The 22292-nt window shown below is 46.1% G+C and overlaps 1 protein-coding gene across 2 annotated transcripts; it reads left to right on the top strand.

Annotated features, from left to right (window-relative positions):
* Window positions 1–3495: 3495 nt before the first annotated feature.
* On the top strand, window positions 3496–22010 carry NDFIP1 (Nedd4 family interacting protein 1). Of its 2 annotated transcripts, none has more exons than XM_075509967.1 (8): window positions 3496–3871; window positions 13980–14067; window positions 15252–15382; window positions 16337–16424; window positions 16599–16723; window positions 18599–18665; window positions 19286–19391; window positions 21709–22010. In XM_075509967.1, the coding sequence occupies exons 1-7, from the start codon at window positions 3827–3829 to the stop codon at window positions 19387–19389; spliced, it is 648 nt and encodes a 215-aa protein (XP_075366082.1). In that variant the 5' UTR covers window positions 3496–3826; the 3' UTR covers window positions 19390–19391; window positions 21709–22010. The 2 variants fall into 2 exon arrangements, with proteins under 2 accessions (XP_075366082.1, XP_075366081.1); XM_075509966.1 differs by lacking the exon at window positions 3496–3871 and adding an exon at window positions 7801–7948.
* The last annotated feature ends 282 nt before the right edge of the window (window positions 22011–22292 follow it).

The raw sequence follows: 22292 nt of genomic DNA, 5'->3' as shown, positions 1-22292 counted from the left end.
TCTCAATGCTGCTGCTATCTTCATTCCCCTTCCTTATAATATTCGTGGCTTATTGGGGCATGATTTTGCGCACCCATAAACAAGGCACTGCTTACGAGTAGCTCCGCCTGGGCTGTAAGAGCATGTGCGGTGGTGCTCGCTGTGTGGGTACTCCTCATTACAGCAGACCCGACGTGACCGAGCAGCTTTTGTTGTTACAACAGTCACTGAAAATGGCAGCTGCGTGCGTGTTCAAAGCTGCGTACAGAGATCCACGCCTGCGTCTGCTGTGCCGGGGAACCTGCCGTCTGCCAAGGTGGGACGAGGTGTGGTGCAGCTTGCTTGGCCGGGGACTGCCGCGGGGCTTCGGGCCAGGGGCCCCGTGTGCTTTTAGAGGCGGTGTCAGAGCACGTCTGACCGGGCAGCGTAAAGGCAGGCACATCCAGAGGTGTGAAGCCATGCTGCCTGTGAAATGGCTGGGGTTCGTGCTTGCACAGACTGTGGTCATTGCCCATTCTGCTTCTCTGAAGAGGCAGCAAAGCCAGAAAGACCCAGCGAGGCCCTGACCTCCTGTAGATACATCAGTAATGTGGTTTTAAACCAAATCGAGATGAGAATAATACTATACTGTGTCAATAAAGCTTTGAACTAGCAAAAAGCTAAAAGAAGATTCAAATACGAAATGGCACCGAGTAAAAAATATTAAGAAACTGAAGAGCATCAAGGTATATAGTGGTGTCTCAAAGTAAAACTAATTTCGTATCAGTAAATTCCTAGAAATAATTGACAGCTATATCAAAGTTAACTACATAGGAGAGACCCATCTCCTGCTGCTTCTCCTTTCTTTACATTTCACAGTTGCAGAAGTCTTTCATGCTGTTTTGGGGAGGAACATGTTAGACAGCATTTATTAATCCTTAAGAAATCTCTTCAGCCTAATTATACAACTAGAATTCAGAATGTTATTCCCCAGTGTGAAAACAAGACACGACGTGTATGTATATCCAAACCCTATGATTCCTCTTCTGGCATATTTAGTATGTATGCCTCTGGGGGCACAGGAATACTACTCACTTGCTTATTTATAGTTGATGACAAAAATTTTTTTTCAGTAAGAGTGTAAATGTACAGACAACCGGTGAACACTACAAACAGCTACTGGGACCGAAGGAACCAAGCGGACAGCAGCAGCTCAGCTCCCAGCCAGGTTCACAGCACTCCGTTGAGGTTTTGTGGGCAGCGCGGTGAAGTTTCTGTTGACACCAGCGGTCTTTGGATCAGACTCGTAATAAAGTTTCCATCTTCCTTGAGCCCAGCGTTGCGAACGGGTAGATAATCCAGCCGTTTAGCGAACAACACTTCACTGTCACTTCTACTTTTGCTTAACCTGCCAGTTGCAGCCTGCTTGCATATGATTAAACTATTAAACCGGAGAGCTTCACAGGCACAATTTGACCATTAGCTTATGTGAACATTTTGTCTTTGCTTTTTTCTTAATTGGGTTATTTATCACTAAAAGATTAGAAGAAAGTTCTAGTTTAAATGTCCTGCTTATTTCTTACTCCTCTAGCTTTAAAATGCCCCGCCTTTGAGGTTTATTATTTAGCTTTTAGGGTTCAATATTGATTACAAAAGTGTATATTAAAAGTGTTCCCTTCATTGCTCAGTCATACACAATAATTAAAGGAACACTTGCACAGCGCTAGGCTTTCAGAAGACTCACTGTACTGCAATTCTGTAATACTTTCAATTACTTGCAAATACTTTCACAGCACATCCCGTGTGGAAGTCACTAAAAAGCAATGACTTCAAGCTTCAGAATGTCTTTGGGGAGAAAAGCCATTTTGCACTGGAGGAAAAATCAAAAAACGCAGTGGCACAAAGTGATTTGCCTAAAACCATGTGGGAAATGAAAGCAGAACTGCTCATGCACTGTAACCATAGCATCATCTTTCTACAGAGCTTCCCTACCTAAGAAAATAAAATAAATACACAGAAAGCAGCTGGAAGGAATTGCCATTACCCCTCCTGATTAGCCTTGCTGAGACTAGATGGCCTAATTAGGCAGCGATTTGCCTTCAGCTGGCCCCGAAATGGCCACGACTACACAGTTTCACCATTTCTTCAGGACATTTTGCAGCCATCTTTTCTGAGGACACGTACAGGTTGCTTCTTATTTTAGTCTCTACGATGTCCAAGTCAATCAGCGTACAGCTAATTATCACTGTCGCTGTAGCCTTACTTAGGGGTATAATCCCACCTCAATGGCAAATAAATCCGTGGATGTCATCAGGACGGCTTCTTACTGCAGGAGAGATTCTTAGTGCAAATTGTGAATCTTGTGGAGAGGTGAAACCAGAGAGACTGTCAGTGCCTGCAGCTCTCATTCCAGCTCCTTCAAAGGTACCTGTGTTGCAAGAAACCTGCGTTCTCCTCGTGTCTCCAGCATTTCTCAGGAGTCACTCTTGAGGTTATTCCTAGCTAAAATCCTTTACAATTCCTGCCTCTCCTTCAGCACGAGAACTGTGATGTTCATTCGTCTAGTAGTAGGTGAAATATCTACTGCAAAAACAGAATACAGAGAAAAGAAATCCAACCTGATTGTGGTACTGAATAATGAGCATTAAAGCATATATTTATGACTGAGTATGCAGTTCAAAACCATGCCCTCAGGTTTAAACACTTGCGACTCTCTGAATTTGCAGCTTGGAAGCCCAGTGGGGCTGATTCAGCCTTCCTCATCCTCAAGCTGATATATTTAAGTCTCATCAACCTTAGGGATTGGTGCGGGTAGTTTTGGACAAGCCTGACTATAGCTGAACTGCGCACATAGAAAATAAAGGTTACACAAGCTGGAAAGTCTCTTAACCAATGTAACATTCGACGCAAAAACGCTCTGAATAAACAAACGTCTATCTCTGCGTGGTTTCCTACGCCTGCTTCTCTTGGAATGAGATTTCGAATCTGCGACGCCATCTGCTTTATGTGGATATTAAAGATCTGACGGCACTTTCGGAGGAGTTGGCCAACATCTTGTGTTTGCTTCAGCTGCAGTGCAGCACGTCGCAGGCCTCTTCTCTGCCCGCGCGGGTACGCCGCTGGGAACGGCGGTGCGGTGCTGGTGACGGGGACAGGGATGGGCGTGTATGACCAAGGTTTGGTGTGTACGACCAAGGCTGGTGTGTACGACCAAGGTTGGTGTCTATGACCACGGTTTGGTTAATGTGGCTCAGGATGGCGCCTGTTTCCAAGAGTGCTGGCCCTGGCGGGTCCTCGCTGAGGCGGCGTTGGTTTTCAGCATGGGTTTACATCAATTCTCTGACTCCCCGGGTTTCTTTAACACTTTCTATGGAAGCTTTCACTCGGAATAATTATACACGAAGTTCCATAATATGTATGTAGTGCACAGAGCTTCTGGGGTTACTTTTTCAGCTCCCGCGAGATGCCAGGGAACGTGCTGCCGGCCCACATCGTCCCCGTGGGCAGCGGGGCACCGGCTCCCCCCCCGCGCACCCCCCCGCGCCCGGCTCCCTCTCGGTCCGGAGCTGGGCACACGCGGAGCCGGCCCGGGGCGACCCCGCCGCCGAGCGCTGCCCTCGGCCCCGGGGCGGCTCTCGCTGCCGGCAGGACGCGGGCCCTGGCCCGTCCCCGCGCGCGGGCGGGGCGGGAGGCGGGCGCGACCGAGCGTGACGGGCGGAGGGCGGGAGCGGAGCCCGCAGCGAGGAGCGACCCGGCTGCCGCCGCCTCCGCCTCCGCAGCGCCCGTCGGGAGGCGGCCGGGCAGCGCCGCCGCCGAGCCCCCCGCGCCCCGCCGCCCGCTCGCCCTCGCCCCCGCCCCGCCGAGCGCCATGGCGGCCGCGGCCGCCGAGCCCAGCAGCGGCCGGTACCAGCAGGTGAGGGGAGGGAGGGCGGGCACGCGAGCGCCGCGGCTCCGTAGGCCGCGCCGGGGAGGACGGAGCCCGGGGCCGGGCGGGGACCCCCTGTCCCCCGCGCTGTGGGGCCGGGGGCGCTGCCGCCGCCTCCCCCCGCGGCCGTGCCCCGGGGGGCCGGGCGGCGCCTCGGCCCTGCCCCGAGGCCGGGCGGCTCCCGGGGCGGCTCCCGGGGCGGTGGGGCTGGCCCGGGCCCGCGCCTGGGCCGGGCCCGCGGGCGCGGCGGCCGCCGTCCCGCTGTGGGGAAAGGGGGAGAGCGGGGCGGCGACCGGGCCCGCGGCCTCCGGCGGCAGCGGCGCCCGGGGCGGAGGTCTCGGCTGCCCGCTGAGGCGCGGCGGGCCCCGCCGGCGGCCGCGCCGCGCTCGGGCTGCGGAGCGGTTCCCCGCCTGCTGCGGGGCCGCCCTGCCCCGGGTCTCTCCCCGGGCGCCTGCCCGCTCCCGGGGCCGGCCTCGGCGCGGAGCGGCAGGCAGAGCGCGGCGGAGGGGCGGGAGCGACCTTGCGCGCAGGGCGCTGTCCCCGCCGGGCGTGTTCGTCTCCGGCCCCCTGCGATGCCGCAGGGACGCTCCGCGGCCTCTCGGTTCCAGCCCGCGGGTCAGCGAACTTGGCGTGGGCTCTTCCGAAGAGCGAAGTTGTTCTGCGTTGTCTTGAGATGAGCGTTAATTTGGTTTCATCTTGTACATCTGGTCCCCTCTGGCTCAGATCGAAATCCCCGTAGGCCAGAGACTGTCCTTAAAGAGTCCTTTGTAAATTTGGGGTTGTTCTTCCTTCCCTGCCTCCTGAAGGAGAGGAGGTGTTTTGTCAGGAGTACCAGCCTCACGGAAAGGCTTCCGGGTCGGTTGGGCCCCGCTGTGTGACCCAGCTCCTGCTCACGCACGTTTCTGACGTGCAGACGTGGAGACTTCGTTACTTAAAGCAAGGGAGAGAAATCCCTCAAGACGGTCCACTATACTCTCCTGCTTAACTGAGTTTCTTATGAGAAATCACTGTGTCATGACTTTGCCTTGGTAGCATTTTCAGCATGGGTAGGCTCTCTCTCTTCAGAGTATGAGATGCGCCTTCCCATTGGGATGGGATATTAGTCTCATCGTGACAGCTGGAGATCTCTGGTTTTTACATACTAGAAACGTAAAAGTTAAGTAAAACTTAGGCTTTTTTTTTTGTTCTGTGCAAAACAGATGCGTTCACTTGTGAAGACAAATCTCTTTACTGCTGTTCTCGGAAATGGTAGGTACGGATAATTGGGTCTCTTTGCTAATCGCCTTTCCCATCAGAGTCCTGCCGTTGGCGTTGACCCCGACAAACGTCTTCACAAATGTCTTTTACAAAGGGATCTAGCTTTGTGTCCCATCACCTTGAGCCCGTGCAGATAGGTGACAAAATGTGCTGAAGGACACTATTGCGTTGCTCTTCACTGACTCCGTACCTGACCGATAAGCACGATCCTGGTTTCCTTAAAGAGAAATGTGTAAAGCTGTCGTTTCGCCAGATCCTGCTAGCACGTCCGACAGACACACAGCAGACACGGCTATTGCTGTAGAGCATAACTGCGTGGTACTGCAGAGATTAGGGAGGCAGGCTGTGCCCCAGAGGATTTATACTGCTAAAGACAAACAGATAATGGAGGCCTCGTGAAACAACTGGTGTAACTGGAGTGCAGAATCAGCAACTCATGTATAAATATATCTACTTTTGTGTAGCTGCTTAGAAATGGCTTTTTTTTTTCCTCGCTCTCTGCCAGAACCCTGGTATTCACATGATTTTAAAGTGTCTTATTGCTGAACTGGTTCCTAATGCTCGTGTTGCTCCAAAAAACCCTGCAAGCTGTGGAACTAAAGATGCAGAGTTGGTATTTAGATGAAGAGGAGATGAGAGGGTGGGAGAGTCTCCCTAGCATTGAATGTGTCAATTTTTTTTCCACACATTGAAACTTATTGTGTGTGTGAATGTACAATTAATGAACATACCATGTGCCAACGAAGAAAGACTTGCAGTGAATTGATAACTATAAGGGCTAGAGCTGAATACAGGATCCTGTAAATAGTGGTAGCCTGTAGAAATTCAGAACAAGCCATTTAATCTTTAAGTTACTGGATTATGAGGCAGTGGAGGAGAACTGAGAATTTTAAAACTTGGTAATTTTTTGGGGGTGGGGGGGAGGGAGAGGGGTGATGGGTTAGTGGAGTTTGTCACATAACTAGCGGTTCCTGTACAGCTAAATGTGATATACCATCCCAGCATACCAGGGTCGTGTAACCCCGGTTCCTGGGAGCGTTACTGGTGCATTGACCTGCGTGTGGGAGCTGTTGAGGTGTGGGCACTATTTGATCGAGTGAAATATTTGTAGGATTCCCTGAGTGTGTGTATTTTCAGGAAAAAAAAAAAAAAGGTGATGGTTAATGAGGATAGTCTGAGGACACCAGAGATTGATAACTGCATTTGAAACCTGTGTGTTTCTTCGTCCGCCCTGTTCCTCAGCCCGTGCTGCCCTGCAGATGGGGGGGTGGTGGGCCGTGCACCCCCGGCAGCCTCCTTCATGCAAACTCACAACCTGTGTCCGTTCACTGTCCCTTTAACACGTGCAGTGTTAAAGGGATGTACAATGGCATATGGTTTATTTTCTAAAGCTAACTTTCTAGCCCCTGTGCTTTGTTCAGGCATTAGATAATCCGATAAAAAATAGCCTGCGATGACGCCTTTGGATGATGTGGCAGTCTGATCTAATATACTGAGGAAGTGCAGCTCGATGGAGAATGTAGCTAAAACTCCAGAAACAGGATCTCGGCTTCCCCCGGCCCCTCTCTGTCGGGAGCACGGGCTGGGGCAGCGTGTGGGAGCCGGGCAGGGTGAGCGGGGCAGACCGCCGGTTTCGGGTCCTCCTCTGCAGGCTGGGTGACGGGGCTGTGCTTGTTGAAGTGGGAATGGGCGATGTTTGGGAGGAAGGAAGGCTGCAGCACACCCTGGTATCCTTATTCTTGGGCAGTGCTGTGTCCCAAAAGGGGACACTGGGAGGCTGTTGTGATTTAGACTTGCCTTTGGGAAAGTTATACAGGGGTGGTGTTAGGATTAGGCGGTTTAAGGCCTTTTGGGTATAACCCCTGGATTGTGAGTTCAGTGGCAGAACTGTATTTCGTCCTTAGAATAGAAACTAGCCTCCGTTCTGGAAAAAATAGCCAGGCTTTTAATAGGTTTATTTACACTGTATGTTAACTGAAGCATGCTTTTTACTTGAGGCATTTGAAAATATATGTGATGTATATGAGTGATGTAAACCCACTGAGAAAATGGTGGGTGTGTTAAATAATGAAGACATATTCCTTTTTAAGTGATATTTCTTCCCGTTCCACTTGTTGAAGGCTACATGGATCGTGAATAATTTTGTAAGGGGAGGTGTCTATGGGAAACATAAGGAAGAAAGATTTTTCCATTTGTTTGGTTTTCTTTCAGTGAAATTGTAGAAGAAATATGTTGCTGAAGATACAGTTTAAATCCATGAAGGACCACAGTGCTTACTTAGTATCTGGGAAGGCTGGAGTGAAACAGGGAGGCAGATGTGAGTTGTCACCTTGTGCTTACCTCAAGCTTGTATTTAATTTTTCCGTTGAAATGGGCACACAGATTGAAACTAAAAGATGAGAATATACCATATATTTTAATGTCAGCAGTTAGAATTAGTGATGTCAGTGGCTATTCGTTTCCTTGGTGTGGCACTGTACCGTGCAGAAGATGTGTGTGCTGAAGATATATGCGACTGATAAGAACACTAGGGAAATTTCCAGGGTAGGTTGTTTTCACATTTTTTCTTTTTTTGTGTAAGTAGAATAGGAGGTGTCCTATTTTACTTGCACAAAAGATTTTTCAAAAAGTTGCGGAGTAAAGTCACGTCTCTTGCACAGCCGCCACTGCTACGTTCTGCTGCAGCTGATGGGGGCCACGGGCTTTGGTTGAAGCTGCCCGATGTCCAGCCCAGTCTGCGTCCAGGTGACTGGAGTCTCACTGTGTTGTTCTGAAACGCCCGCTTCTGTAGGCAACACTACCTGTCAGGTGAATTTGCAAGGTTTTAGTGATTTCGTGTGAAAAAGTTATTATAGAATGAAAATAGATTCCATCTCTAAAACTCAAGGGACTTGGGAAATGCTGTGAAACAGGAGTAGTCCAGTATCATCACGTAGCTTGTGTAACAGCAGGGAATAGCCTTGCGTGCAAACTTTTAAAAAAAACATTATCTCGGGTATCAGGGTTGTGTTGGACTCTTACTTAGGCTTCTTTGGTGACTTTTCTCTCATCACTGAAATTCAGTGGGGCTCGGTAACCCCGACTGGGAAGCAGATGTAGGAACAGTCTCTCAGGCCTTCGGGTTGTTAGGTGGCTCACAGGAGATGTGGTACCTCTTTATGTGGGCTTGGCATCGCATCTTAAAAGGAGCCATACCGAAAGCAAGTAGCAAAAGTTTTGTGTATGTGAATTCTGATTCTTCGTCATTGAGACTAATAAGAAAAATTCAATATTAAGATGTATCCATTCATTCTGTTTCTGCCTCTTTTTGTGAGATATCCAAATTTGATATATGGTGGCACAATGGCATTTTTTTTTCCTTGAAGATACTTAACATTCTTCGTATGACAATTAAAAAAGTGATATTTTAAAATGCTTAAAAGATCTGGAATTCTTTCTGTGATGTCATTCTGTGATGTGTTTTGTGGACATTATTCCAGAAAAAAGGTTAATGTGATCCTAAATATTAACAGTAAGGCCTTAGGCTTTGTTAAGTGTTTGAAATTTAATTACAGCTATCTGAGATTAAAACCTGCTTCTTCTGTACTAAGACCTTGAACACTCAAACCTAAGGACAGTCTGTAGGCACAGGTTTGTGCCGGCCCAAGTGCTTATTTACAGTCTAGCCAGACCAGTATAATTCTCTGTTTGAACAGAGGCGAGGGAATTAGGTCAGCGTCTTTCCCAGGACTGAGGTGCATTTCCATGTTGTCAGGCCGTTAACTGCAGTGAGTCAGTGAAGAACAACATCCTTGTGAGCCCAGGCTGTGTTTTGATGGACATAAAGGACGTTTTGATTTGCGTTTTTACCTTGGTAGCTGGGAGGGTGGTTGCAAACGTAGCCTTCAGGTGGATGCTCCCGTGGGTTTCTGGTCCTGGCCCCGTGCATCCCGCTGCGTGGGTGCAGCTGTGTGCTTGCCGTGTGGCAGGGAGACGGTCCAGCTGGAAAAGGAAAAGCATTTTTGGGGAGGGGGAGTGGAGGCACGGTTTTCAGTCCTTTACTAAAATGAAGGAGTAGCTCAGGTTGGCAGAGACCCTCGGGAGGTCGCTCCCGAGAGCTGGGCTGTGCTCAGGTTCCCCGGTGTGAGGCTTGGGCAGGAGCATCAGCATCTCCCGACGCAGGGAGAAGCCAGAGGGAGGGTTTGCTTGGGCAGCCCGACTGCCGAGCGTGCCGCCTGAGAGCCGCACAGCACCCACCGTGCCGTGCCTGAGCACAGGTAGCTGGGGTAGACGCGCTGTTCAGGGCTGTCACTCTCCTTCAGTTAAATGAACTGGAAGTGCCTACGGGAGAAAACAGTTATTTGCCCATCAAGGAGAAGGCTGATGCACGTGGGTTGACTTGTCTAATAGCTTACCATGATTCCTGCTGATTAATAAGCTGATTTTAAGTGATAGGAATCTGCAACAGCATTGGGCAACAGTCAGGATTTCAAATCAGGGTACATTTAAAGTGAAGCGTATGTCAATAAAAATAATTCTCATCTCCTTCACAGCTGGCAGAAACTTTCATTTGCTTTCAAAAGGCCAAAGGTATGGGAAGGAGAAAAGTAAGGGGTGATGCAATGGGAGTGAAGCGTAACCTTCCTGTGGGCAGGCTGTTGCCTTGCTGGAGTACTCTCAAATTTAGTAGTGATACACATTTATTTATTTATTTTTTTTTTTACGTTTGGCTTGCAAAGGTTATGATTTCATTGTTCTGAAAAAATAAATCCTGTCGCCCATTGATTCTCATTCTGTCATTAGCCTAAATATCTGCCTTCTGAAATCTCACAGAAACCATAGTAACAACAAAAATGAGATCTGATTAGGGTTATCTTCATTCTAGGATACCTCTGGGATTTCTGTGTCATTCTACCTTGTTTGCTAGAACATAAAATAAGAACTGAAATGCAGTAAACATTTGTGATAAACTGCTGAGTTAATATATTACCGATGATGTATTGCTAAGGTGAAGCTTGTAGTAATCCTGATTCAGTTATAAAGAATATTTGCATGTGGCCTAAGGACTTGGGGTGAGGGGAGGTTAAAAATAAAGATCCAAAACTGTGTCAGCAGCCCATGTGCTAAGCTTAGAAAATTTGGAAGAATTAACAAATATATTTGTTGGAAGTGCCTTCTTCAAAGTTTATGTGGAAATATTTCAAAAGATTTTGTAAGTTTTGAACTTTAATGCTACTGTGCTGTGTGTATGTACACGTGATGTGTCTCAAGCAGGGGGAAGTGGCAGAGAGAGGCGATGTCTTGCTCAGAGCCAAGCTTCTCACGGAGTTTTTTGGAAAATAAATGTCCCTGGGTCTTATCCCATGCTGTCAGGCAACTCTCTGTTGTTTTAGCAATCCGGTGAAAAAATCACAGCCAAACTCTTCTTTCAGTAACTGCATGCATTGCTGTAAAGCCTGTCTATTTTTTAATGCCACAAATACAAGAGTCATGCTTTAAAAGCTAAAATCCACCAGTGACTCAACGAAAGAATACCCCCCAGCCTCAGCAAAACAGACTTCAGCCAAACGCTGCTTCAGCCAGGTTCTCCGGCTGCTGAAGGCTCTGGGCAGCGGCCCAGGGGAATCGCCGCCGGCCGAGGAGCGCAGCCTTCCTCTCCTCGTGGTGCGGACGGTGCTGCGCAAGGCGGATGGAGCACGCAGGCGAGGGCAGCGCTGGGCCCTGCCAGACCTGATGACTCATTCTTCCTGTCACATGAACCCTTACTGCTTTGCTAACAAGCACTTAGTTGAATTTTAGATGCCTGGAATCATTAAAAAGGCTGGAAGGCATTCGTGTACCTTGTCCATTAGAAGAAAAATCTGTTTTCTATAACTGTATACCTCCTACAGCCTCTAGCTCGACTTTAAAAAGTAGCTACGTTTTTTGTGTCGTTGCCTGAATTGTAATGGTTTGAAGCTAGCAGTAAGTTCAGCTTGCTTTCTCCCACACGAGCTAGTTGTAAGAATACGTATTTCTTTTCACTATTGAAAGAAGAACCTTGTAAGAATTCCAGTGGCAGGAATTAATATTACACTCAGCTATCTGTGTCCTCTTTTGTTTCATCTCTTGCAGCGCTGTCACATCTAGTGCTTTCCTTTCCCCCTCCTTGGTGGTGGTACTTTCAGGTTGTATATGTCTTCTTTCTTAGGAACATCAGGGTTTTAATTTCTGCCATTCCCTCACTGGGAGAGCAGGTAATGCAGGGCACGTGGTATCCAGAGAGCATTCCTAGTGTGTCGGAGCCTTTCCTCCATCGTTAATAGACTAGGTCTTGTACAGGCAGAAGGAAAAAAGGGGAGAAGCGTTGAATTTTCGTGGACAGACTGAAACCAAGCATGGTGGAGCATTTTCTGAGAATTCATAGACTACAGAGCTGGGAGAGACTGAATTGAGTAGTTTGATTCTCTGCATTTTATGGCATTATCCCTTAGGTTGCCCCTCTCGTGCTGTGTGCAGGCTGCTCTTGAACTTCCGCAGCAGCGCTCTCGCTTTTTAAAATTTTGTTGTAAAGCTTATTTTAATAGGTAATTACTTCACAAGTTAGTTTGCATTTTCTTCTAATGACTGAACTCCATGGGGTTTATAAAATCCGGCATTTTTGTTTCTTGGTAAGGGCTCACGCTGAGTTAGCTGGTTTGAAAAAGGTGAAGATGCATTGCTGTTGTAGGAGTTGTTGCAGCTTATTGCCTTAATTGCTTGGCGCCCTGAGGCTAATTAAAGCTGCGGCCATCGAGGCAGGTACCTGCCACCTCCGCCCTGCGTACCCCACGGCCTCGCTCCTGGGGCGTAGGAAGGGATTGATTTGGTGTGGATTTGCTCTGGCCGGGGGCCAGCGTTTTAGATGTCTCCTGCTGACAGCCACAGCATCTGTGCTAAGAGGTGCTCTTGGTGTAATACAGATTAAATTTTCATCCGGATCACTTAAGTAATTTCTCCGCCTTCAAGGAAGTGGCTCAGCTTTGTGCCATGTGGGGAGTTCTTACCCAGAAAGCTTGGCGCTGACCAGCTCCCTCTTTTTTTTTTCCACCTCTCCTGTCTAGAAAATGTGAATGGGGAGAGGGTGGAGGCTCGGTGGTAGAGTAGCAAGGTGATTTTCATCTGATGGTGAAACAGAGTCCTGTTTCTGTGACGGTCTGTTGTTTTGGTACAGCTGGAGTGGGTGACAGTGCTGCTGAATTTTTTCCAGTGCTTCCCAGTGTCATTTCTTCCCTTTCCCCCTCTTGGCTGACCCCTCGGACCTGCCAGCAGAACTGCTCGTCATTGAAACCTCGCTAGGTTCAACTCCTTTAACAGCAGGTGTGTTTAAAATCTTTCTGACATAACTGGCGGAGGGAGCCGTGCGGGCAGGGTGGGGAGGACGGCAGCCTGTGCGCCCAGGAGGTGGAAGGCCACGGGGACGCTGCGTCTGGCCGCAGCGCAGCGAACCACCGACTCGCAGTTACTCGTGCGGCGCGTGCTCGCGGTTGTGCTCGCGGCTGTGCAGCTGACGGAGGTGTGCAGCTGTCCGGTTAATGGCAGAGAAAATAAAACGATCCACGCTCTTCCCAGCAAGCTTGTTGGACTCGGATGTCTCACGGTTCAGACATGCAGCTGTGGTTTGGACGCAAACGTCCAATGAATTGCACTTAAAACGTCGGAAAAAGTTTTGGCTTTGACTTTCACAGAGGACATGGATGTAGTCTGATCTTTGATCTTAGGCAGCAAAAGGAGTAAAAACGCAAGATGCAGAATGGTTATGTGTAAGACGACCTTCATTTAGAAGTGAGCTGATTTTTTTTTTTTTCTTTCCTGATAAGACATACAAGTAAAATAAGAACATATCCCTCCACCTCCCCTGTATTAAATGCTTGGGAAGGACTTGGATGGCAACATATCTCTCCAAAGAAAAGAGGGCAAAATGTCATGGATGGCCTCAAGAGTATTAGCAGGGGTGTGCAGGAGGGGTAGTTCAAGGAGGCGTTAAGGAAGACGGTGCAGGGTTGCTATTGTTCAGTGGCGATTACAAAGCAGGGTAGTACCTCTCTGTTCAGGCATGCGGTTCAGTCCCAAGGTGCTTTTTTGAAATGAGCTGTCTTTCTGCATAAAACCTCGGTTTCTTTGTTGATGAGATGATGAGAAATGGAAAGAAGAAAAAAAAAATTAGATGGCAGCTGATTTGTAAATTCCTTTCTGGTGCGTTCTGCTTTGAATGCTTCTGGCCTGGTATTGTCAGCTTCTCTGCTCAAAGCCTGCATTTGCGTACCTGCTTCATGCAAGTGACACTGTATAGTTGATAAGCTGTATGGTTATTTATACAGAGCCTGTGGGAAGCACAGTGCACAAAATAAACTGTCTCCTTTTCAGTCATACAGTGTGAAAGGTTGAAGGGAAATGGCAAGATTCATACTTACATGTATCATTATGTAATGTATCCATGAAAAAAACCCTTCCTTCGCCAAGGCACAGGCAGCAGTGGAGTCTTTTGTTGGGTATCTCCTGCTATTTCCTCGACTAAAACAGATGCAACTGCAGCTCCTAAGCAGTGTGAGCTGGGGAAGTGCCAGGGAAGTGGAAAGGTACTGGAAAGATGTATGCTGTGCTTTGTCAAAGTCCAGGTGTGCGAGGCTACGATTTAAAACCACATTAAAACTGAGATGGCATATTGATCATTTCAAGTAGGAGTGCTTCGGAGGGAAGCTGCGCAGCTGCTCGAATGTCCCATGGTGCCGTAGAACAGTCGTCTTCCAGAAGAGTCTGTTGTGTGCAATTAAAACCACAGGGGTAATGGCACAGAACTTGAGAAACCCCGTTAACCTCTCTTGTGTGGGGGTCTGTTCAGCTGCAGAATGAAGAGGAGCCAGGCGAGACTGCACCAGTGGTGAATGATGCCCCTCCGCCTTACAGCAGCATTTCTGCGGAGAATACAGGTAAATTTAACTGAAAGGAAGTAGCTAGGTTTCCTCTGTTGTTCTTTCTTACCTCCTTAATTGTTCTCCTTATTGACGGATGGCATTGCAGCATCCTTACTAAGGCTGCAAAGGATCAGAATTGATCCAAAGAGACTATTGTTACTTGTGGTTTAGAAGATGCATTTTGGCTACATTCATCTGATGTCATCCCATCATGTGGTGTTCAAGTTACATTTCACAGTGTTCTTAGTAGATTGAAGACAGTTAAAATCAAAGTGCTATAAGGATTTGTGGTTCCCCTCGCATTATTTGGCATTTGGATGATGCTGTGCTCCTTCCAAAAAGGACTTGTTACTTAAAAGGGATTAAAGAATTCACTCTTCCTGCAGTTTTCAATAAATAAGGACTTGGTCATAAGGGTTATACTTCCAAATCATCACACTGTCATGTACCTCACTAATAGCTTTTAGCAAAACAGCTTGTTTTGTGTTGTTTATGTATCAGAGTATTTTGGTTTAGGTAAATCTTCTCATTTTTTTCCCTCCAGAACTTTCATAGTCAATTGTTCAGATAAGATTGGTGAATCAAATGCAGCATACTGTCAGTCTCTCAAACAGCCAGCCACCTTTGGATAGAAGTTTGAATACTGTGTTTCTCAAGCTACCTATTGAGTGTCCTGCCTTGGCACCCTAACCGTAAAGATGTCCTGATAGTTCTGGTTCCTTAGTGTGTCTCTATGGCTGGGGCTCAGAAATGCTATGTTTGATTTTTGTTCCAATCCCTTTCCCCTCCATCAGAAAACAATTTGGAGTCTCTGTGGAAAAATTGGTCACCAGTGGCCTGAGGCTTGCAGTGATCCTTCTTTGACTCACTCAAACCGCTTGGACTTGAAAATATGACTGCTTCTGTTTATTGAAGTCAGGAGAGACACAGCATGCATCATTGTTTTAAAAATAAGTACGGCCAGGCGTGTTGAAGTAGTGCTCTGCGTGTTACTTTCTGTTAGATAAGGTGTTCCCGTGTTTTTCGCTTTCTGTTTTGGGATGGCAAGAGGCCCGAAGGGTGGGGAGGGGACAGGAGGGGCAGGCGTCAGCAGCCTGGGATACTGGGGTCTTTTGAAGTCATCTGAAGCCCTTCTCATTCCCAACATGGTGTTCTTAAAGAACTGGCAAGTTACCTTCTATATAACTTTTTGTTTGCAGCTTATTTTGACTACAAGGATGAGTCAGGATTTCCTAAGCCTCCATCTTACAACGTGGCCACAACACTGCCTAGTTATGATGAGGCAGAGAGAACCAAGGCTGAAGCCACGATTCCCTTGGTTCCTGGCAGGGTGAGTACGCTTGGCTGGCTGTATGGCCTTCGCATTTCTTCTGTAGAATTTCTGGTTTAACTCCTGCCGATAAAGTGTCATGACTTTTTCTTTTTTTTTAAGCTTTCTGGGGTGGTGATACTGCACACTCCCAAGAGTTCTGTGGCTAATTTTGTTGGGTTTTTAAAATTTTTTTAATTTTCCTCTGGGCGGCGATGATGATGTAAGACATCTCGGTAATGCCAGCATGTGCTATCCAGATTAGTTTGGCAAGCTGACAGAGGAACTGTACTGTATCCATGTGCACTGTGACTGTTTGTTTTGTTTTGTTTTTTTTTAAAAAGATTTAGGATTAATTGTTCAGCCATCTAGCATATCTACCCTTGATACTCCCGCTGCTTACGTAGTTGACTTTTCCAGAGGTCAGAGTAGCTGATACAAGAATGATAAAACCATTCTGTCAGACTATTTTTTTTTTTAATTTCTTCTTGTTTTTTCAACATTATCTCTTGTTCAGCCTCTTCCTCCACCCCTGCTAGCATTAGATGTCCACTGCTTGTTATACTTCTTCATAGAAGCCAAATTTGTTGCTGAGATGATAAGTTTAATTTTTTTGATGAGTAGGGGGATTCTTTACAGAGGGAGCCAGAACATGCCCAATCTTGACTATCTTAAAAAAAATAAAATACTGCTAGTGACTTAATCTTTCATGCCCTGCATCATCTCAGGATGAGAAGCGTGATTTTTTCCTGCTTGCATTTGTAGCCTTTTGAGATTTAGGATTCCAGCCCCCACACCACAGGGGGCTTTCCTTAAATGTAAAAGAAGCATTTTGTATCCCTCCACTGTACACTGCTTTTTGAGGGCTATATAATTTGCTGGCCCTTTCTTGAAGAGCCACATGCACAATTGGGATTGCCGTATGGACCGGAATGACTTAAATCCACCCACGTCTTGTCTCCCTTTGATTTGCAGGATGACGACTTTGTGACACGGGATGACTTTGATGACACCGACCAGCTGAGGATAGGAAATGATGGCATTTTCATGCTAACTTTCTTCAGTAAGTACACGATGGAACTTTTTTTTCAGGCAGCAAGCCAAAATAGCTAGAGTTATTTTCACCCTTATGTTTATGTAGCACCAGGAAAAACCTGTGTGCAAGGGTTTCATGTTGGTTTTTTTTCCTTGGAATATAAAGAGGGCTTGACCTGCTGCTTTTCTCCTGCTTTCTCAGTGGCATTCCTCTTCAACTGGATTGGATTTTTCCTGTCTTTCTGTCTGACTACTTCAGCTGCAGGACGATATGGGGCCATTTCTGGGTTTGGTCTGTCTCTTATTAAGTGGATCCTTATTGTCAGGGTAAGTTGTGTAGTGCAAAAACACGTACATAGACACTGGTACTCTTTTTTCCCTAGCTCATTTTTATCTCACTTACACTGAAGCTAGTTATAAATTTAGCTTTTTATAATGAAATAGATTTTGAGCCTCTTATTCACTGAGAACAGAGTTTTTCATCATTCTGTCCTGTTTATATGCTGGAGTTATTATTGTAAGAAAAGAGAATAAAGATTGCACACCCAAGTATGGCACGCTCTGACAGAGCCGCTGTACTGGATGAAAACATGTTTGTGTGTTGAGCAGTAACAATGATCTGATCTTTGTAAAACATTTATCCAGATAAAGCAAGCCCTGCCCTCAGGGGATTTTTCTCTCCAGTATGATGTTCCTTAGGTGCTCCTCTGAAAAAAAATAATTCTCTAAAATGTGGGATAACGGTGAGCACGACTGATGAGGAGAGAGAAATAGGGACTTGAAAATGAGGAGGAGTGAGGTTTGCTTTTCGCTGGAGGAAGAAGAGGCGGCCACCGCTTTGTCACACGGATGGGAGAAGGCCGCTGGTGCCCTCTGGTGTGACGTGCCTGCGGCACAAGCAGCAGGAGACCAGGGGGAAGCACACTTTTCTCTTTTGTTTTATTTCTGTAAAAACTCTGGGCACATCCAGGCTGTTAAAACATCCACTGGGCTCCCCTCCGCCAGATCACACAGGGAGAGGAAGGGGGTGACTGATCAGAGCTGGTTTGTGTTATGGGAACCTGGATGTCCCTGCTGGGCACAGACCTCTGCCTGCAGAAGCGAGTAAGACTGACGTAGGATTTTTAAAACTTGGAAGGGGGAAGAGAAACCTTTCTCGGGGCGGGGGGGGAGGATATAGATGTGCTGATGCTGGAAGGAATGGAGGGAAAAAAAAAGTCAAACTATTTTTTGGAGTGACTGCGAGAAAATATCAGAAAACCTTTATTTGGAGCCCATGAAAAGAAGGTGCCTGTGAAAATGGCACGCAGACATCCCAGGCCAAATTTTGAATTTCAAGCAAAAAAATCTCATTAGCTGTGCGTAAGTAGAAGTAGAGAGCATTTGTGGTAGGGCTGTCAATTCATACCTAATCCTTTTGGGCTAGAAATTGTAATTTGTAAATACAGCATCTGTTTACTTTTGCTGTAGAACATTAAGATTTTGGGGGTCATCTTGTAACAGTGGTGTTAAGAACTGTTTGCTGGATTAAGAGGTGTAACAGAAACAGGTGACCTTAACTGTGGATTTGATTTAACCTTTGATAACAAGCTTACCTTTTGTTAGGTTTTTAAACTTGAATAGAAAGAAAACAAAAAAAATTATACTGTATTTACCACTGACATAGTGAACTTCAGTGCTCTAATAGTGTCGGTGCCTCTCATGTAATAGGCAGTAATTTTCCCAATAGAAAATCTTGTCAGAGGGTTCCACAGAGCTGGGATTTCTTTGTCAACTGTACTTTTGTTTGCTATACTATCCAACCTTACAGTGTAATTACTGTGATGCACTGCTGCAAACCTGGTCTTCCCTTTCAGAAACGGCAACTGTGGTTTATAAGCATCAAAGACCTGAGGGAAAATACTCCTATTTGATCAGTAATGTCTTTCTGCTCCACTGATTGCAAGAGTTTACGGCTGGGTGTTGAATCTGTTCCATTCCCCTTGGTTAGGGTTCGTTTGACGTCTGCAGAACAACCTTAAATGCAAGTTCGTGGAGGTAGCTTGTTCCCTGCAGTCTGTGCAGCGGATGAAATGTAGCATTCTACAAGCTCTCTTGTATGCGGCAGGCTTGGTCTGGTTCCCGCTGAAATTGGTGAGAATGGATTTGGGTTCAGAAACTGCCACGTGCTCTAACTTGTTTCCTTTTTTTGTTTGTTTTTAGTTCTCCACCTATTTTCCTGGTTACTTTGATGGCCAGTATTGGCTTTGGTGGGTCTTCCTGGTACTAGGTGAGTGTTTGTTCTGCGGGGAAGAGGGAATGCAGGCTTAAAACTCTGTAAAGTGCAATTAGGGCTTCTGTGAGCATAGCTTTACTGGCTGTTAAAATATGTGCGTATAGATGTAAAACCGGAATGTAACCCTCAGAGTACTCCTCCTCTTACTGAATGCCTTCTACATTTTAAAGGTACACATAAACACTGTCCTTTTGTTGTCACTTCTTGGTGGCAGCATCCTATTTATCATCCAGAAGGAGTAAAGAAGAGAACAATGCTTGTCTTCATAGTAACTGAGGTTGTATCTGTTCTTGTATCTTAAATGGAGGAGTGGGCTGTGGTCTTTCTTTTTTTCTTTTTTTCTTTTTTCCCCCCTTCCTCCTTTGGAAGTAACTGGATCTCATTTGGAGTCAAAAGTTTTGTGATTGCCTAAGGAAAGTTTGTTTTTGAGATTGCCTGAAATGGAAAGATTAGATGTCATTGATATAAAAAAAAAAAATCTTGTATTAAATCAGCTATTGTGCATCCCAGCAACTTAGGTCCCTCCATACCAGTAACGGTGAGTTGAACTGCTCCCTCTCTAATTGAAGAAGCAACACCTGTGCTAACTGGACAAATGTGTTTCTTCCATCTAGGTTTTCTGCTGTTTCTCAGAGGCTTTATTAATTATGCAAAGGTTAGGAAGATGCCAGATACTTTTTCCACTCTCCCCAGAACCAGAGTTCTCTTTATTTACTAAAGGTAAACTTTCTGCTTTTCTGAATTTGTTCTGTTTTGGTTTTAACTCTATTTAGTGACTCTCTTAGGCGAGACTTTTCTTTGCTCGAATATTTTTAGAACACAAGGCAGCAGAAAACAGTTGTTTCGTAGTATCCTATATGCAGCTCCTGTTTCTACAGAGTCCAGACTGACTTGGTGGGGAGCAGGGGAATACTTGACATTTCTTCCTGAGTTTTCGCTTTGAGGAATTGTATATTCGTTAGATTGCATAACTTGAATTGTAAGAACAAAATCTCTGCCCCTTGGTATTGCACTGTATTTGCGTCTTTCGGAATAAATAGCATGCCTGAAACATGTGGTACGTCCTAAACATGAGTAAAGGTCACAAACTGTTTTTAGAAGATTGTGCCAGTGTCTTTGGCTTACGTCCCAGAAAGAACAATTTGTCTGAATTTTGCGTGCCGATGGAATTTTCTGCCAAGTTCCCGAAGAAATTAAACTCTTGCACACCTTTGCTCTTTGAAGACCCCTCCCACATACTTGAACATACTGTCCTGCCTGAACATCTTTCAAAAACCTTAATGCCTAAAAGTCTTTCGCTTTCAGGCTGAACCTTAACGTTGCTGCCTTCTGAATGGGACTTTAAAGATGGAGGCTTAAGTAGTTGAACCCTTCTAGCATAATTTCCTGCTTACAGCAGATAATGGCCTTGCGTTAACTGTCCCTCCCTGAGGGGAAGGAAATCCTGTAATAGGTTGCTTCCCAGATGGCGAGTGCAACGTGATGCTCCTTTAGACATATCGTAACGCTAGATTTCCCCAAGACAGGGTTGAAGCAATTGCAGCTGGGACAGTGGTATAAAGAAACCAGACAAACCCCAGCTTTAAATTGGGGGTAATTAAATTGCTCAGATTTTAAAACCGAGGCTTGATTTTCCAAATGCACTTTCCTTTTATTAGAAACTGCAAGTTGCGTAAGATTCTGCTTCGTTTCTGGTCTGTAATGAGAACACGCTACACAAAACGGGCATTGTGCAGTGTTTTCCAGCTTGAGTTTTCCACTGGTGATAGTGTGTAAAAATAGTTCAGTCAATTTATTTAAGTGTTTCAGTTCTGTTTAACAAAGTTATGGTTTATGACCTCCTCCAGGATTTGTAATATCCTCTCAGATTCCTGCTGAATCACCAGAGGGTTTATTTCCCCCAGTTGTACGGTCAGGTAGTGTGAGCGTCTAAGCGTCAGCTTTATCATCTGTGGTTTGTTCTCACTGAACAATTTTTTTAATTTTGCTTCCTTACTGAAACTTAATTTTTCATTTATTAAAGGAAGGGTGTGGTTTCTTGTTGCACAGGGTTTTCCTATGTTTGGAATTTGAAATTACAATTTTAGAGACCTTGCTTGACTCCTTGCTTGTGAGGATGGAGGTGTAGAGGTTTTTTTAAATTTTTATTTATTTGTTTGTTTACCTTTTGGTCATTTTAGAGCTTTCAAAAAGCGCTCTCTCTTTTAGGTATATTGAGATAAACGTCCAGACTAATTTCTAAATATTGCAACTTTGACACTTCCCCTGAAAATAAATCTTTAATCCTAAAATCTGAGCAGGGAAACCACAAAAGACTTCGATTTTCAGTGTATTATTGTTCTTAAGATTAGATTCCCTCTGTAGGGCATAATGAAAAGGGCATGGGGAATGATCATTTTCATTTTGGAGCAGGGATAATTTTAGAAAATTCGGAGGGGAGGAGGAGAGGAATAATTAGTGCAAGCCAGAAGATAATAGCTGGTGAAACGAGTCTAATGGAAAGGCTGGTGTTTCCCACGCAGTCTGCGTGTGCTGGTGGTGGTCGTTACCCTTGGCAGGGTCTCGGCAGAGCACTGAGCTGTAGGACGAGCGCAGGCGGCTTGTGTTGGATCTGGGGTTTAAAGAGCGTGGCTGGAGTAGAGAGTTTGTGAGAGCTGCTGCCTCTTTCATGCCAGAACGCTTGATAGACAGATACAGGAGTCCCCATCATCCTGGGTGGACGCCGCAACTACAGACTGAGTCAAACTTTGTTCTCACAGTGCAAATGCAGTGGAATTTCATGCACCTGTATGTTTTTACGCCAGTGTTTCTAAGAGCATTGTCTGATTTGGTGTCTCTTTTCCCCTAAGGAATTTTAACTCTTCAGAACTGTAAAATATGCACGAAACTACTGAGTGTTTTGCTAGAGTCGCGTCATTGTGTACTGAGATGCTTTATAAGCCTTTAGACATCCTGCACGCTTTGTGAACTACATCCTTCTGTTACCCAAAATAACAATCTAACTATAGTTTCAATATTCAATATCCTTCTCCGACAGATGTTTTCTGGCGAATGTCTTCCTGCGTTAGTGAATTCTCCCTCAAGAAGCAACAGGACACCTGCAGGAAGTGAATCAAGACTCTGGAGCAGAAGAAAAATTAATCACCTGCTTTAAAATAAATAAATAAAAGTACTGTTGAGAAAAAAAAAAAAGGAGAAGCATTTCTTTCTATTTGTTTCTAGGTGTAAAATTTTAATAATTAATGCAGAATTCTGTAATCATTGAATCATTAGTGGCTAATGTTTGAAAAAGCTATTGCAGTCGAGTCTGTGACGTGCTAATAAAGCCTTATATAGATAGTTTCTGTAGCGATTTCGGTAGCATGAGCCCTGCCCCCGGAGCCAGCAGGGGCCAGGCTTGCTTTATTTCCTCCTCCGTCCTGGGAGCGGGTTTGGACTCTGGTCTGTCCTGCACAGCGTGCGGAACGCTGCCGGCCCGAAGGGATGACGGCAGAAGTGGAAGCGGTGGCGTTGCCGCGGTCCCACCGCTGCTGCTCGCGTCCAACAGCCCCGCGCTGGCTGTGGCTGAAGGGAGAGACGGGTCGGTGCGGTACGGGTCCCCGAGGTGTAACTGGGAGAGCG

The sequence above is a fragment of the Mycteria americana genome, chromosome 8 (assembly GCF_035582795.1).
Source record: "Mycteria americana isolate JAX WOST 10 ecotype Jacksonville Zoo and Gardens chromosome 8, USCA_MyAme_1.0, whole genome shotgun sequence".
NCBI lineage: Eukaryota > Metazoa > Chordata > Aves > Ciconiiformes > Ciconiidae > Mycteria > Mycteria americana.
Note: the sequence above shows the minus strand (reverse complement) of the source record. Positions and strands in the feature narration are given on the sequence as shown.